This window comes from Emys orbicularis, chromosome 3, assembly GCF_028017835.1.
Source record: "Emys orbicularis isolate rEmyOrb1 chromosome 3, rEmyOrb1.hap1, whole genome shotgun sequence".
Lineage (NCBI taxonomy): Eukaryota > Metazoa > Chordata > Testudines > Emydidae > Emys > Emys orbicularis.
Window position 1 is genome coordinate 210119241 of NC_088685.1, and position 18275 is coordinate 210137515.

Sequence of the window (18275 nt, forward strand, 5' to 3'; positions counted from 1 at the left end):
GAGGTTCTCAGGGCTAACTCTGCCCATGGATGGGAGGGGATGGAGCCTGAGGCTTTGCCTGAGTCACACAGCCATCAGGTGCCAGCTGATGATGCAGCCCTGTAGGGTAGCCCAGCAAAGCATACACCTGGTTGAAACCAAGGTTAAACTGCCTGGGTGAGACTCCAGGCTTAGAGCAGTTTATCCTGCTCGCTGTAGGCATTTGAACTGGTATAACGATGGCCCTGGCTGAAATCCAGCAAACCTCCACTGTAGCTAAGGGGGAAGTGACACGGGGCTAGGGTAGGCCGTTAAACAGAGAGTGTATGTGCTAAAGGGGAAAGAAGCGAAACCAGCATGACACCCACAGGGTGTCATACAGTAATACAACTAGAAGAGGGGACATGCGCTGCCAGCATGTCAGGCTGAGTGACAGCACGGTGAAGCGAGACTAGGAGGATGGTTGGGGTGGGGGGCCAGCAAAGGGGTATTATCAAATCTAGAGGTGCTGCATGGACACCACCGAAGGAAAGTGGATGGGGTGATGCTACCCGCACTACCGTCTACAAGTGGGGAGCTGGCTCAGAGTGCTGACCTCTGCTGTCCAAAGGATAAAATTACAGGGGCCAGAACCCCCACCCTGCTGCTCCAGTCCAGCTGACAATACGGGACTGGGGGGTGTTTTGTTTGTTCACTGTCTGGAGTGGCTCAGCATTGCTACTCCCTAGGAAGTCTGGCCTGACCCCATTACAATACTGTAGGGCTCTTCTGCGCTCCTGGTCTAAAGTTAACATGCACTCAGCCACCCCTTCCCTATGCCATAGTTAGCTCCAGCCCTGCTCATCAGCATCCAATTTGTGTTCTGGTTTATAGCTGCACCCACCTGTGAGCCACTCACAGGTCCAGGGGAGCATAGCCAGGTGTTCAGCTAAAGGGGACTAAAATATGGGCAGGGCCTTAGTGCAGCTGACTGCAGGGGGTAGTTTGCAAACTTGTACAGCTCCCACCACGGCGTGGCCTTTGTGTTCTTGCTCTGCTACTGCATTGTACACTGGGGAAGGGATAGCCAAGTCGCCACTCACAGAGAGGCTGCTTGGTGTTAGCATGCAGGGACTCTGCCTCTCTCTCCCTGCTCCATTTGGGTCAGAGGATGAGACATCTCCACCGGGGTATCCTACCTCTTCCACGCCAGGCCTCTTAGAGCAAAGTGTGAGCCCGCCAAGCTGGTCACCTATAGCTCTCAGCCTCTTCTCCACTGGGACGTGTTTTGCTGACCCTGGTGCAGGCTTTGCCTCCATTGTCCAGTCCTACCCCTCTTCCTCCAAGAAAATGTGTAAACAATTCCAGGGAAGCTAGTGTGGCCATGACATTAAAGAAGAAGAGCCTGTTTCCACACAGCAATGGAGCAGTCCTGTATGTGAGCCCTACTTTCCAATGCTTGTACACATTTAACAATGCCTATTGTGCAGCACAACTACTGCTCTTTGCTGTGGCCCCCTGGAGCTCTGTTTCTTGTTATTATCACAGACTGTTTTACATAATGATCTCAATAAAAAAAATTGAAAAAGGTGGGAGGGGCATGAACGGGGTGAAGTTATTGTGCTGTTCCCTAACCTGTTGAGAGCAGGGAACAGCACAGGACCCAGGGAACGATGCCATTTCTCAATGGTTAGTGTTTTATACACTGTCTTTGATCAGCTTTTGATGAGATTTTCCCTAAAGTTTCTCTCCCTCACTAATCCCCTGACCCTGCCTTTGCCAGATAAACAGACACCAGGTTGTGGGACAAGTTTTCCCCACGCTGCACCACGAACAAAGGCAGCCACATTTTAGGAGGGCACGAGGAAGTCTGGGATGTGTGTGGTTGGACGCAGGCCTGCAGTGTAGACATTGGAGTCTCAGGACTCAAATTCCTAACTGGGGGTTGGGGAGAGGTTACAAATGAGTGTAGATGCTCAAGCCCTAGGTTAATAAACCCAGGGTCTGCTACCTCGAGTTCTACTAACCCTGGGCTTACATTGCAGTGTAGACACACCCTCTGATTCTCCTCAGAGCATATTCTGGGGTAAATCCAGGATACACCCCTTAAAACTGCCTTCTCCACCCAAGGACACTCCACCAGAGAAGCAGATTGCATCATGGAATAGGCCACCTTAATTCCCCCACGAGAACCTGCTTCGGTGTAGAAAAAACCCACACTGACCTCACACCTCTAGTTGTTACCTACCACCCCACGCGGTATCAAACAGTTACAACCGAAGCTTGATGAGGGTTCCATGCTGAAAGAAATCTTACCCAAATCCCCCCTTCTGGCCTTCAAACAAACACACACAACCCCCACCAAGCTCACCATCAGAAGCAAGCTCCCCGCAGACCAGGTCCCACCAACTCACAGCAGCCCCACATCCTGCCAGAACAGGTGCCAAACTTGCAGACCTATCTCCACCACTGCAATAATCAACACCGCCCACAACACACCTTTCAAGATCCATGGGTCCTACACATGCCTGTCACAACATGTGGTGTACCTCATCCAGTGCACTAAATGCCCCAGCAACAACTGTGTGTGTGAAACCCGTCAGTCACGCTGCTCTCAAATGAACTCTCAGAAAAATGATAAAAGATAAAACCATCTCACCCGTGAGCGAACACTTTATACAAAGCGATGACTCCATATCTGACCTCTCACTCCTTGTCCTCAAAGGAAACCTGTACAACAGCTTCAAAAGATGAGTCTGGGTGCTTAAATTCATAAGACTCTGCTAGACATAAAAATTATGGATTCAATAGCAAGACAGGATTTATGTTTTACAGCAATCTATATAACCCACTCCCCTCCTTTGTCCTGGGACAGCAGAGGTGTTAATTGACTGCTTTATCTTTAATGGTCTCGAGCAACGTGTTAACTCCTTATGCTTAGATCTGTTCCACCTCATATTTAGCTGTGAGGCTCTTTCCCAGCCCTGAAGAAGAGCTCTGTGGGGCTCAAAAGCTGGTCTCTCTCACCAGCAGAAGTTGGTTCAATAAAAGATATTACCTCACCCACCTTGTGTCTCTGCTTAGCTAACGTCACTCAGGGAGGTAGGAGGAGTTCTGCTGGCATCACAACATACACTGCATCTCCACTAGGGGGCTCTGTCAGCATAGCAATAGCAGCAAAGGCTCTGTCATGTAGACAAGGCCTTATTCTTTTATTAACCTATTATCAGGAGTAGCGCCAGGGTTTTTGCTACCCTAGGCGGCAGCGCTCCTCCTCTGAGCATTCGGTGGCGGGGGTCCTTCCGCTCCGCGTCTTCGGGGCACTTCGGCGGCGGGTCTCGGAGCGAGTGAAGGACCCGCCGCCAAATTTCCGCTGAAGACCCGGAGCGGAAGGACCCCCCGCCGCCAAATTTCCACCAAGGACGGCAAAATGCCGCCCCCCAAATCCTGCCACCCTAGGCAACCGCCTAGTGGAAACGCCGGCCCTGCCTATTATACAACTAATACCCACAGACACCAGCCCGTGCCACTAGCTGCAGCCCTGCCTCCCAGTACAGAGAGCAACATTTCTCACTGGGGCAGCCACCTCCTCCTGAACAATACATGCACCATCCCCTCCGCAACAGAGAGGACAGTGGCTGGAGCGGAGGGGCACGGGAGCCGGGGACGTGCATGTGCTTACAAAGAGCATAAAGCAGAGAGGATTAGGTGGCAAGAACCACCACCACAAAGGGAAGCTGGATTTTGAATGGTGAAGCGGTGCTGTGAAGGTGGCCTCATGATTGTGCCGGGAAACCTCCCTGCACAATTCTATGCCCCGTTTCCTGCAGGGAAAGCAGCTGGTGCTGGTACCGGTACCGTCGCTTGCAAACTCATGCAAGGAACCATGGCATATGGCAAAGTTGCGGCCTCAAGCGGAGTTACTACTCGCAGGCTGATGGCCAAGAAGGGGACGTGAATGAATGGAAGAAGCGCAAATCAGCTCTCACTCCTCATCTCGCCCCCACTTAGCTGAGGATTTCCAGGCCCACCAGCAGAGCTCAGCCTGGGACGTTGCCACATGGCTGCGAGCTACAGGAGTTCAAGTTCCTACTGCACAGATTTAATTACAATCAACGACTCTCAGCCCGACACTCGGGGTATGTCTACACCTTGAGCTGGGAGCGCGATTCCCTACTCCAGGAGCCATACGCATGCTTGTTCCAACCAAGCTAGCGTCACTGCAGCAGGAGGGGGTAGCCACCCCACCTTCCACCACCCTAGGCATATCCCACCGATTGTGCCACCCTGGCTACAGAGTTCTTAGGGTACTAGCTCAATCAGGGCAAGCGTGAATGTGTTTCCCGGCGCTGGGATTCCCCCAGCTCGAAGTGGAGACCTACCCTTACTTAAAGCTACTAGTTGGTGGCTTTGCTGTATCCGATACGAAGGATGGGATTTTCAAAGGGGGTTGAGTTGGAATTCAGTCTCCTAACTCCCTTGGGTTCTTTTGAAAAGCCCAGCCTGCCCCCGATCAGGATTTTGGCAAGGGATGATGCCAAATAGAAAGCGTGGGTGTGGCTGGGGTGCTAGGCGACAGCGGTGATCCCGTCTGCCTGGTACCCAGAAGAGCTGGAAGGCCCGGCTGCAGCAGGAAAAACGTATAAAAGGATTGCCCAGAATTAAAACCGAAGGGTTAGTCAGGAACAGCCGGGCTGGCTCAGCCCTAAGCTCCATCCAGCCTCATGGCTTAGCTCAGACTGGGGCCAGTGCCAGCTACTTCAGAGGAAGGTACAAGACACCCCGCAGCAGGTGGAGGTGGCATAATCTGCCCCGGACATTACATCTCAGCCTGTTCTCTGCTAGTTAGAGATTGGCTTAGGCCCTGAAGCATGAGAATGTTAGAACTGGCTATTCTGGCTAGCCCCAGAAGAGTCCAATTCCTCTTTGAATCTTGCTACATTCTTGGCCTCAGCTACTACATGCTGTGGCAGTGAGTTCCCCTAGCTATAGCACTGACCGAGGCGCTGCCTGTTTCCTAGAAGTGACTTCCGAGAAGTCTGTTCTACAAAGCTAGAGACGTTTCTTCTGGTGCTGGAGCTTTCAGGCAGTAACTCATGCTACTGTGTACTCGTCTGCTCAACTGTGACATACACCAGCAGAGGGCCACTCTTTGTCCCCCTCTAGTGGCTGGTCCACGTAGGAGGTTTCAGTTTCATACAGCTTGCAGGACGTGGCTCCAGCAGGAAAGGTTCATGCTGGTAGCACTCAGCGACGCCTGTTGGTATGAGCATATTTAGATATATTGCGACGGGAAACAAAGTTAAAGAGTCTGAAGGTACATCACAAATGGGAGCGAAGCAGGTTAGTTTATAGCCTAGGTCAGTGGTTCTCAAACTTTTTTTTTTCCCCACGGACCACTTGCAAATTGCTGAGGGTCTTGGCGGACCACTTCATGATCTTTCCAAATGTTGTTTGTAGCGTAAGCTAACTATTGTAAAGCACTTTGGATAAAAGCGCTATATAAAAAAAAAAGAGTTTTTTTGTTCTACAAATAAAAGCACACAACTCATATTTTAATAGCTGTAGTTTTACCTTTCTAATGCGATCGATGTGCCCTCTCTCCCCTGCCGCGGCAGCCCACAAGCTGAGGCTGGGAAGGAGGAGGGTGTCTCTCCCCCACCACCACGGCAGCCCCCAAGCTGGGGCTGGGAAGGAGGGGGGTCTCTCCCCCACTGCAGCCCCCGAGCTTAGGCCGCCACCCCCTCTTCTCACCCCGCTGTCCCCTCCCACCTACCCCCTATTCACCCCAAGACCACCACCTCACCTTACATGTGCGTCTTCTCCAGGATCCAGGCACCTAATTAGTGGAGCCATGCGTTTGCCACCTCACTAATTATGTGGGTGGCCCTTCATTCTCTTGTGTGCGGCCGCCCAGGCGTGCACCTTAGAGGGAACTAGCCACAGACCACCTGAATGGAGCTCACGGACCACAGCTTGAGAACCTCTGGCCTAGGTCTACAGTAAAGTCTTCAACAGGAGCCTACGTCTCATTTTCAAGAGAGACTTAGACCCAGATCCCTAAAGGTGATGAGGCCCCTGGCTTCCACGGATTGCAGTGGATGGTAGGAGTCTGAATAGCTTTGAGGACCTGGTGCAGAGCTGAGGAATCCCCTTCCCTTCTCCCTGTCTGCTGGATGCAGACAGCTCCAGGTACATTAAAGTTAGGTTGCGGGGGAGATTCTCCAAGGCACCACTAGCAGCTACTGCCCAGCGGCTAGTCCATGGGAGTCAGGTGCCTAACTACCCTTTTTGTGCCTTTAAAGACCCACCCAACCTTCTATGGAAAGTTATCTCAATTCGAATTAATTAGCTGCCGTGTTACCCTCCTGCCTTTGGTGGGCAATCGTGGGAGCACTTGGCCTGGGACCCGCTATTCTTCTCGCAGGCTGAGAGGCCGTATCCCCCCCCCGGGAACTGCAGCCCAGTTTTGAGCTATTAGCTGGTTCAGCACAGTCCATATCCAGCGTGGGCTGCCAGAACCCTCCAGGAGTAGGAGACTAGCCCAGGAGCCACTGGTGACGTTTAGGTGCCGTGTGCCAGTAAATGGAAGGCTGGGCACAGGGCCAGTTGCCAAGGCAGCGACAGACAACCTAGGGTCTAGTGGTTTCCCTGAAGGCAAGAGGGGTGGATCCTGGGCTTGGAATGAAAAGCTAGGGGCTGGCCCAGCCATGCAGCGACTTTGGCCCATGCCTGCAGCCAGCCAGGAACCCGGCCGGCTGCAAACGCAGCTCACAGCTGCATGCCCATGGTTCGTCAGCAGGTAATAATAACCAGTGAGTCTTCCCCAGGCTGCTGAGCCTGGACACGGCTGGATTCCTGGAGCTGGACTGCAGGCGGGATGGCACCTCCACGCAGATGCGAATCCTCCCTCCCGTCGCTGTTTAAATCAGTGAAGTTGTTACTGCTACAGCAACATTCGGCTGATGTGCTTATCTCCCCGGGCTGATCTTCACATCAGGACAGAAACCGAACTCCTCTGAGTGTCAGCGAGTGAGCGAGCAGCACAGAACATCCCTTGTCGGGCTCACCTCCAGGAGCAGAAGCAGGGCTCAGCCACCCACGGGTCAACGCAGCCCTTGTCGGTTCCCAAACTGCACGGTGCAACGAGCGTAAGGCTTTACTCCAGCTCAGCATCGTACGGGATCAGGACTCACCTCCCAAAAGCAAACTAGGGGCACCAGTCTGGTGCAATGGGGGTAGCAAAGGACCTCCCAGCCAGGTACAGCTTCACTAGGCAGCACAACAAAGCACGGCGAGATCCCCATTATCCTGGTTGGCCCAGAAGCACCGGTCAGGTGGCTGCTGTATAAATACGTCCCTGGTCTGCCAAGACAGTCCCGGGCGATGCACTCCTGGAACTAGAGTCACTTAGAGGCACTGCACTGCTCAGTCTTCGGGCCCTGTCACTTGGTGGACTTCACAACCCTGCGCTAGGCACCCAGGGTCCCTATATCACACCTGGGCAGAGGTAGCGGCCTATGAATGGCATTGACGGAAGCCAGCAGGCTGGGCCGGGAGCTGCCAAAGCGAGCCGACAGGAAATGCTCAGGAGAGGGGTGTGGCCTAGGCCCCTCCCTCCGTTTGGGCTGCACAGCCGTGAACCCTCTCCTGTAGTCAGGCCTCTCCGCCTGGGAGGGCTCTTCAGCTTGCTCCTTCCTTCCCACTGCGCCCAAACAGGCTACCTTCCCAGCATGCTGCAAACGCCACCAGTTCGAGCAGGCTGAGGCGGCGCCACGCCCAGCCCCGAGGGGGCGGGAGGGAGTCGCTGGAGGGGGCCGTTTCGGCAGGACATCGGGAAGCCGATCACTTGAATTGCTGCTGGGATTCCTTTGTGCCGTGATGTGCTAGGGGCAGCCAGAGCCTGGGGCAGGAATCTGATTTCAGGTGTAAATACAAGGGAGGGGAACATAGAAGGCACCAAGACAGACCTGCGTGCTGGCGGCGCTCCATTTCCCAGGGCACGAGGTTCCACCCACACCCAGCCCCCTAGAGCCCTGCTGGGAACAAAGAGAAGGGGCTCTTTCTCCTCTACTGACAGAGACCCAGACTCTGCCCTAACTAACCCCACAGGGCTCTCACTCCAACCTGGCTTTGAAGGCTCCCTTGGATGCTAAAGCAGCCCGTGCTTTGCACACAGACGCCTGGGACCCCTGCAGACACAGGACAGTTCAAGGAACAAAACGAGTGCTTAACCAGCAGGGGGCGCAAAAGGGCTGGTTTAACATAAGCAAGTCCAAGTAGGTTGTACGGACCAGCACGTTCACCAAGCACCAGTTAAAACTGCCCTTAAACAGAGAGGGACTTGGCTCCCTCGGCTACATACACACAAGCCTCCTAACTGATCCCCGCAGGATCAGACCAGCCGCTGTGTTTTCACCTCCTCCAATTAGGCCACTCTATCGAACATGTACAAGTGACCACCGGGGGGCAGCGCGGGGAGGAGTTAGATCATTCGAGTAAGACGTGGGAAAAATCTCACCCCTGAAAGCACCGAGTGCTGACCCGGCTCAGCTCCTACCGAACCGAATCAACAGGAGTTTTGTCATCAACTTCAATGGCAGCAGAGATGGGCTTATGGCTCACCTGCGTTCAGAAAAGCTGAAGTCACAGCTTGGCCTGACTTCTCCATACAGCTCTTCCCCTCCTGGACAACTCCAGGTTCGAGGCTCCCGTGGGACGCAGCGAAAATGATGCACGCGACCAGCAGCAGGGAAACTTCCTGGATGCCCAAGATGGACCAGGGCAGCTGGCACTCCCACCATGTCAAACCCGTCTTGCCAGCTCCCATAGCGGTGTTCAGCGCTCCTAGTACAGGACACAATCCCCTGACGCCCCAGGACCATCTCCGTCCCTCGCTCACACCGTGGAATGAGGAGTGTTGTACTACTTTGCCCTCCGCTCACACCACTCAGGAAAGAACAAGAAAAGCGGAGCGCCACCTTTCTGTTCCGTCCTGCGGCTGGGGGATGGGGCCTTTGGGATATGGAGGACTCAAGGGCTGTTATGATCATAGCGCTTTATACCATCAACAGGAGCAAGCGCCTCAAAATAAGACCAGCACAACCCCTAGTTAGCTACACCATTGGTTTAATTGCATTACCATCCAGAAATTCACAAGGACACTTGCCAACAGCCGCCTGGTACGACAAACAGGGGCGCCGTGTACCTTCCAGGCTTCATTCACCCCAAAAGACAAAAATTGCACTGATTGATGAACACACACAGAGTCTTCCCTTTTCGCACATTCATGGATTCTGTTACTACAGAAGGTAAAGGCTTGGAAGCAGCTGGCTGACACAGTCAGGGCTTTCCCAAGGGAACTCAGTTTTACAAAAAAACAGTATGAAAATTCCTTTACAGATGTACGTCTGCAGTGTGTACTTGTATCCTTTTAAATCTCAAACTAGGAGGTTTTTGGGGTCACTAATGGCTTGTGTGTCTTTATCTGCAAAGAACTGAGCATATATTTTTAGGAACGTGTAAGGCATTTTGGTAAGTGGAATAGTAAATTCTAGATCTTAGACCCATCAGACAGAAGTTCCTTCCTTTGAACCGCTGTCTTCCCCCTGGAAGCGAGAAAGAGCAGAACAGGTTATAGGATTGTAAATAGAACATGTATTATGTTTTTAGTAGTTGAGTAAGCAAGTATTCTTAGGGACAGGGATTTATCTAACAATTACGTCAATATCATAATGGCAGAGGCAGGATTCAACATTTGACTCAAAGAACCCCTGATCCAGTGATGTTAACACAAATGCTCTACAGGCCAGATCTGGCCTTCTGGCCATGCAGTCAGATTAACTTTTGTTGGTGAAAGAGACAAGCTTTTGAGCTCCACAGAGCTTTTCCTCAAGTCTGGGAAATGGTGTCTCAGCTAAATACAAGGTGGAAGAGATTAAGCATAAGGAGTTAACACATGTTGCAAGAAACCATTCAAAATGAAGGGGATAATTAACACCTCTGCACTCATAGGAAAAGAAAGAGTAATGAAAATAATTAACACCTCTGCACTCATAGGAAAAGAAAGATCCTTGTAATGAGACATAAAACCAAGGTCTCTATTGAATCCATAATTTTTGGTGTCTAGCAGAGTTATGAATTTAAGTTCCCAAGCTCATCTTTAGAAGGTGCATCAAATGCCTCAACAACATGTGTAAAACCAGACAAAACTATACTCTCAAATGAACTCACAGAGGAAAACGATAAAAAGACCAAAAAACACACTTATTGCCTGTGGGTGAACACTTGCTATAAAGTGATCACTCCATATCGGACCTCTCAGTCCTCGTCCTCAAAGGAAACCTGCACAGCACCTTCAAAAGATGAGCCTGGAAGCTTAAATTCTGTGAGGCTCCGAGTACCTTTCCCAGATCTGAAGAAGAGCTCTGTGGAGCTCATGGGTCTCTTCCACCAAGAGGAGTTGGTCCAATAAGAGAGATTACCTCACCCACCGTGTGTCTCTCATATCCTGGAATCAACATGGCTACACTACCACTGCGAACAACAGTCATACTGTCCAGAATCTGAATTTTTGTTGAAAAAGTTGATAAGGGGAAATGGATTTCTCTACTCTATGTTCTGCCACCGCTAAGATCAGCCCGGGCAGTGTATGAGTGCTCCTCTTGTAAAGTTCCCATTTTTGTACATTATGCGCGTCTTGAATAGGAAAGATGGTCTAATGGTTAAAGCACTGGGCCGGGACTTGGAAGATCTGGATTCTGTTGCCAATTGTCGGATTCCCTGCGTCCTCGGGCAAATCACTTCATCTCAGAGTCTCCGTTCCCCACCCTTTGATTCATGTATTTCAACTGTAAGGTCTTCAGGGCAGAGACGGTCCCTTCCTACGTGTCTGTGCATAACAGGGTCCCAATCTCGGTTGTGGCTTCCTAGTTCTATCTGCACACCACTACGTTCCATTTGGACACAGATGCAATACCGTTTCTTGAAGCTGTTCTTTCAATTTCTTCACTGCTTCTCTTTCTTTGGCCAGTTGTCCCTGGGTAATCTTCAATAGCTCTTGGAGTTTGGTAGCGGCTTGTCCCAAGTCCTTCGTTAGCTTCTTCTCCTTCTCAAGTCTTTCCTGCACACAATTGAAGTAAACTATTATTTGCGATAACTAGATCAATCATTTACTGATCACTGGACACAGGGCAGCAGCAGTCACAGGCCACTCCCACCTCACAGAGCCCCTGGAGAGGTTTTTGCTATGGGGTTGCACTCTGGTTTTTGTTTGACAGTGGAGAAACATCTGCTCAGTTCCCTCTAGATGTAACTGATGCTCATCCCCACATTTTACAGGTTGGTCACCCTTAATGAGAGTCTCTGTGCAGGAACATAGAATCCAGACTTGCTTCTGCACAACAGACATTGGCCAGGATCTCATCTCCCCACCAATTGTCTAGCCACCTTCTGTGATGGGGCCAAAGCAATGGATGGCCCCATCCAGCACAGTCAGCAGGCCCCAGTCCTTCCTGTATGAATCCGACTGGTGTCGGAGGACGACATGGTGGTTGCTAGTCTCTAGCCATCAGAGGCAGAGTCTCAGAGCTGCTCCTTCCCTGCCTGCTCTCCTTCCCCACTAGTGCCATGGACCGATGGGAATGGGCAGGACGGGGCTCGGATTCACCTAAACCCCCTGCCACACTTGATGCCAGGGTTGAAGGGAGAAGCAGCCCTGGAGTCTTATTTCCTCTCCTCCTCCTCCACCCTACAAGGGCCAGATCCCACAGCCCGAGCCTGGGGAGCCCGAGCCGGCTGCAGCGAGACATCACACGAGGAAGGCGAAGCCCCAAACGGTGCAATGCCCAACATGAGAAGTGGCTTCAGGAGCCAGCTCTCAGGCCCGAGTCAGGGACCACAGCAATAGCAGCAAGGGTGCCCCAACTTACCCTGCGCGTGGCTTCCCTTCCCTGGCTTGGCAAACATAGCCCCTTAATGCACAGCATAGAATTTCAGGGTTGGCAGGGACCTCAGGAGGTCATCTAGTCCAACCCCCTGCTCAGAGCAGGACCAATCCCCAGACAGATTTTTGCCCCAGATCCCTAAATGGCCCCCTCAAGGATTGAACTCACAACCCTGGGTTTAGCAGGCCAAGGCTCAAACCACTGAGCTATTCTCCCACCCCCCGGTGCTGCTCAGGCCGCACTGCTGGGATCGGTTCCGGGCTGCATCAGAGGGCAGGGCTGTATTCTGGGCTGCTATGGGGACCCAGACTTCCCGCTTCGTAGATTACATCTGGCCCGGCGGCTGCCAGCACTGAACGCAGTGACCCTGCCCCCTCACAGGGCTAGGCCCGCAAGCTAGAGAATTCTCCCCCAGCCTGCAGTGGTACCGTTCTGCTACCGGAGCAGCAGACCGAGACTGGAACCAGAATCTGGCCCAGGGTGCCCTTCGCCCTCCTGGGCTTGCAGGGAATTACCTTCAGGTGCTGAACCTCCTCCGTTTCCGAGGACGCTACGTTTGCAGCGGATCTCAGCTTTTCCAGTTCAGCTTGCAAACTGCACACCGAGCTCTGCGCCTGCGGTTTCAGGAAGTGGAGAGGTCAGTCCTACCTTACTGCGATACTTGAGAATCCAACGGGTGGTCGGCAGACAGGACGAATAGGGGCCCAGAAGAGCAGAGGGGAAGCTCAGCTGACTAAGAATCCCAGCACCACACAGCAGTGGGTATAGCGACGTTTATCCGCGCAGAGTTCAGTTACACTGCAGTGCGTACACTGCTCTCAGTGGCTACATTAAGAAACCATCTCAGGCTAATCTCAGCTTAAATTTGAAAGATAAACCCTCTTCGTGACCACCACGCGCTACGTTTTCCCACTTGTGGCGTTGGTTTGCATGTACCCGTGGCAGGCTGCGAACAGAAACTAGCCAATGCATTGCAGGCCTTGGTACTGCTTGTGCATGCAAGGTTGCCAGTAAAATGCACATACGTCTTTTCAGATCAGGTTCAGGAAGTTTTAAAGATCTCCCTACAGCCACGCCCCTCCCAGCAGCCATGATGGTTTGTTCCTTGGAAAGAGGCAGGCCAAGGCAATATTTCAAACAGCCTTCATTTAATGCTAGAATTAACCGGCTAGCAGGTGCGCCCAGAGCAGACCTGCGTTCTGCCCTTCCACCACCCCATGCGCAGCTGGGTGGGACATTGTAGCATTTTCCCCAGTAGCACCGGGACCAGAAGCAGCCAGCCTGGCCTCCCCCCATTTACAGGCCAGGGTCCTATTGGTTAAATTCAAGCTGGTTTTCCACTTTTTTGTAGAGCTGCTTAAAAAAATAAAAAGTTCCAATGACAGCCAACTCGACCCAACAGAAGCAGACTGTGGGAGTCGTTTTCCTGCAGCCCGGAGACAGACAAGCAGGCTAGGGGAGTCCCAAAGATTTTGGCGAGGAGAAAAAGACCAAATGCACGTGGTGAAACAGGCTGACAGAGGTATGACCGAGGAACCGTTTCAGTCCCGCAAGACAGGTAAAGCCTGCTGAGATTTTCAGGAGCGACTAGCTGCTCTGGTGTCTAACCTGAAACCTTCCAAAGAGATCCCCAAACTGTCAAAGTGCCAAGCACCTGCCCCTTTAAAATGCCTCAACATGGGTCCCCCCAAACGAAAGCCCTTCAAAAGGCTAGTCACTTGGAGAACACAGGCCAACTGCCACCTGTAGGTGAAAGAGCCGCTCCAAAATAAACACTCGCGGGTTTGCTACTGCAGCTTTAGACCCTTCCTGTTTGCCAACCAGGAGAACGACCGGTATTTAGGAAGTGGCCCATGTAAGCTCTTTGGCATTGACAGTTTCCTTTTAGGATTACAAGGACGCTTGGAAACAGGTAGAGGGATTGGAGATGTGTGTTTGGACAATGTTCTTTTTGCTACAGTTTTAGTCCTTCAGCAGCAAGCCACTGCCTTAAGTTTAAAAAAAAAAAGTGAGCACGGCTAAAAAGGCAAATCCCAAATGGGAGGTGAGGGGGAAAGAGAGAGCACTTCACTGTTTAAAGTGAAACTCATTGGGTCGTTACCAGCATTTTTACAACAGGTAAAAGGTGATTAAAGGACCAAACGTGTTGCTTTCAGTTTTAGGTCTTTGTCAGTAATAGGCATAGATGAAAGGCCAGAAGGGACGATGACCATCAATTTTGACCTTCTGCAATCCCACCCATATTAACAGCTCAGAAGAGCCAGCATCATGAACATTCTGCTATGCTGGTGATCACATACAGCCTTTCAAAGGGACTTTCCCTCCTCCATCGGTTTAAACGCAGACCTTCTGTCCGGAGGGAAGCAAAGCCCCCAATCCCTTGTCACAGACAGCAGGCCAGAGAGAGTCCCACGCACACGCAGGTTTGAACTTACTTCTTCAAACTCCAGCACTAGCTTCTGCCTCAGCTCTTGCTCGTTATCCACGTTTGCTTCAGTTTGTTCCAGCTGCGTTTTCAACTGCACAGAAACCAAAGTGAATCAGTCACATTGGAAAGATCAACTGGAGCAGACGGGACTCCGAAGCCTGCTACACGTAGATAAACGGAGACGGACTCTAGAGCTTTCCCCAAAGCCCTGAAGGGCAGCTGCCAGGCCCTGCTTCCGATCTCTAATCCCCAAAGGCTTCCAAGATTAAGCCAAAGGAAATCTCTAGCCAGTAGTTTTACAATTCCAGTCTCTGCCCAATTTGATGCTATATTCCACCCTTGTTCCAGCCCCAGCAACTTGAACTGGAACTGGTTGCAAAGGCCAAGAGCAGACTGACCCCACCCGTCTCATCTGACAGCTCCCCACCACTTGGGCAACACAGCACCTTGGGGAAAACTCCACAATGGAAAGGATTAAGACTCAAAGAGCAGAGAACACAGCTTGTGGGGTCAGTAAGCTAGTGAGGAGAGAAAGGTTAGGCTGAAAGACTCTCAGAGTTAATTCCTGGAACCCAACTCTGGTTAGTGAGATTAGAAATCCAATCCTCCACAAAGTCCTTGCCCCTCTGAATTCTGATCCTTAGCCCAAGAAGTCCTGTAAGACCAGAATTCTCCACCCTCCAGGGCCTCACATGGTGACTGCCCACCCCTTCAGTAGACAAGACAGCACCCCATAAAACCAGCCCGAGAGAGTATATGGAGTGCAGTGTAATGGATTCCCTCACTTCAAGGACCCAGTGCATCAACTCTGCAGGACTCCCTGCCCACCCATCTTCCGACCCCGGATCCCCTAAAGCATAGTGCTGCCACTAAGCCCAGCGGTCAGCCCACTGTCATCGACCAAGGAGGTCTCAAAAGCAGAGAGCACTGATCAAAGCCAGTCCTCATGCCTGCTCAAAAAGTCATCAGATGATGGTCTCACTGCTAAGGCATTGAGCTGGGACTCTGGAGATCTGGGCTGGATTGCCAGCTCTGCCACAGATTTCCTGCATGACCCTGGGCAAGTCACTTCATCAGTCCTCCCCATCTGTAATGCCACTTCCTTCCTCTTACCCTGCGTGGTATCTACTTGAACAAAGCGCTCTGGGGCAGGGGCGGTCTGTACAGTAGCTAGTACAATGGGGCCCTGATCTCAGCTGGGGCCCACTAGAACTACGATAAGAAAGTGGGTGTTTTGAATCCTCTCTTTACAAATGGGCCATGGTAAGAATATTTGTTACGTGAAGCTTGTTCCCCTCCCTTATCTAGTTAAGAAAATTAACCACCTCAATAGAAGCCCCACAGAAACAGCACAACACACACGTTCTACAGTCATCAGTGAAGCCATATACAATTATCATGCAGGTGTCGAGCGGGAGACGGGACAAGTGCAGTCGTTAATCAGTGCCTTAGCGTGCAGTGGTCTCACCGCCCTAACCTCGAGGGGCTCGCGCTCGCTTGGGTTAGCCCACGACCCAGCTGCTTCTCCATCATGCACATGGCTCTTCATCTCCCTCAACTGCTGCCTGACCTGAAACAAGGACCAGCAAGCCTGGCTCAGTGACACACAGTGGCAGCCAAGGTGCAGGCGAAGCTTTGAGAGAGGGTGGCCAATGGAAAACGCGCCTCGTGGCCAGCAAAAGTAGTCAGATTTATTCTGCTGCCTGAACAAGTCAACATGAAGTTAGCTGAGCAACGGGGGAAGAGATTCACAGAGCTGCTTAAGGGGATGACGCCCAAATCCCACTGCACTCCGTCGGAAATCCCAGAAGGGATCCATGAAGCTCAAACACGGAACGTCCTCCTGAAACCGCCCAAAAGTAACAGTTCAAAGTTTATCAGATCAGACTCAGTGACATGAGAACAGCTGCAACCTCACTGGTATGGATGGGGTTCGCCAGATACCCCCAGCAGTGAAATTCACCTGTCACGAGTACTCAGCCCTATGGAAGAGTTACAAGAACAGACCCTGATCTTGCAGTGGAATCCCCACATTCAGACTTCTGTGTTCACATGTGTTCCTGGGGTTCCTCAGAGACACAAGGATCAGATCCAGGTGAAGCCAACTGGAGGATTAGGGCCGGGGCATTCAGTCCATGGTTTTGGAGTATAGTAGTTAATAAATGGATAGTCGGTAACATTAAAGGGGGAACGTGGGGCTGATGGAAAGCAAGACTGACTCTAACAGGTCATCTGCGGAAGGAATCCCAAACACAGCTGATTTTGTAATGGATCCAGAAGACACTAGAGCCTGCATTCAGATTCTGTAAAGAGTTTACGTCTCTGTGGAGCGGTGACATTCACAGTGCAATAGCAACAGAAAGGCAGGGGAAACCGCTTTAATACAACACTCTATTAACTGCCTGCAGCGTAACAGTGGGACAACTCCTTGGGTAGCAGCTTATCACACAAAAATGACTCAAACATGTTGGGGGGGGGGGAGGGAAAAGTGTCCTAAATGGGGTCTTTCTACAACTTTTTTCTAAGCCATGCGGGCAAAAATTTGGGTCTGAGCAGGGACACTGCACCTTCCTTGCATTTGTTTAAGGACATTTATTTTTTAAGTTGTCTCCACTTCCGTTATGAAGAGCAACATTTCCAGTGAGAGCTGCAGAGCCAGCGGCGGCTATCAAGAGAAGCCAGCATCTATTTCTGCTCAGTCTGCCAAGGAGCCCTGCAGTTGCTCAGCCCATCCGCAGTGTGGCGCTGCCCTTTACGGAAACGTGGGTTTGAAGGTTAGAAGATTTACAACAGGTCCTGTTCTGGGAAAAGAGATGCTCGATGAAAATACAACGTTGCTAAATACCTGCAACTGCTTCCCTGTTTAATTGGCCTAATTACTCCTCAGCAGCAGGTATAGATCTGTGACAACTACCTGAATGATCCAAATGGTTAGACTTACAGTGCAGGGGAGGCGTTCGTTATTCCAAAGAAGCTATAACCAGATACCAGTTGGTGCATTGTGGAGGGAGATTTTGAACTGCCCGGCTCTCGTCCATTTAAAAAGTGTAACCAACCCTCAGGCTTTTATCACGAGCCTCCCAATATCAAACTCCTTTTCTGAAAGCTCCAGTTCCTGGAGTTACACAACGACGTGAGAATCACAGTTTTCATTTAAAAAAATAAAATAAAATAAAGCTTCTAGCCCTCATATTGGGAAAGAAAAGCTTGAGACGTGAGCCGTAAGGTTCCCACCCCAGAAAGCAAATAAGAATCAGCATATAAGATTCCGGCATTTTTAAGACAAACCTCATGATTTCTTAACCCTTAGGAGTGGCACTCCTGTTAACGTCTTAACACTTCCCCTTCTTACAGGGTAGTCACATCACATTGATCAAATGGGTTCATAGAATCATAGAATATCAGGGTTGGAAGGGACCTCAGGAGGTCATCTAGTCCAACCCCCTGCTCAAAGCAGGACCAATCCCCAACTAAATCATCCCAGCCAGGGGCTTTGTCAAGCCTGACCTTAAAAACCTCTAAGGAAGGAGATTCCACCACCTCCCTAGGTAACCCATTCCAGTGCTTCACCACCCTCCTAGTGAAAATGTTTTTCCTAATATCCAACCTAAACCTCCCCCATTTCAGAGACAGTCAGGCAACCTTCATAGATTTCTATGGCTAATTCCTACATACAGAAAAGCCAGTTTCAAAAGGAACCCAAAATAAGATTCCTCCAGCCAACAGATGATCTGTAAGGACATCTGAGGGACCCCGGACGCCCTCCCATAAGGGGACCTACTACCAAATCCAATTGCAACCAAAAAAGGAATGTGTGCACATATGTATTAGACAGACACTCTACACTAAAATAATATTCAGAGTGCTTGATTCTACAACCTTAACATAGGAAATGCCAGAATTAAGGCTACCTTTGCAACCTTGGCCCGTGTCACGCAGGAGGT

At 51.2% G+C, this 18275-nt stretch overlaps 1 protein-coding gene across 1 annotated transcript in view; it reads right to left on the bottom strand.

Annotated features, from left to right (window-relative positions):
* Positions 1-9107: 9107 nt before the first annotated feature.
* The window catches only part of RRBP1 (ribosome binding protein 1), a 58471-nt gene continuing 49303 nt past the window's right edge, over positions 9108-18275 (bottom strand). Inside the window, exons 20-24 of the mRNA XM_065401498.1 lie at positions 15809-15901; positions 14339-14422; positions 12419-12517; positions 10937-11080; positions 9108-9566 (exon numbers count right to left, since the gene is read on the bottom strand). Coding sequence (XP_065257570.1) covers positions 9528-9566; positions 10937-11080; positions 12419-12517; positions 14339-14422; positions 15809-15901 — 459 coding nt within the window. The 3' untranslated portion in view covers positions 9108-9527. The remainder of the gene's footprint in view (positions 9567-10936; positions 11081-12418; positions 12518-14338; positions 14423-15808; positions 15902-18275) is intronic.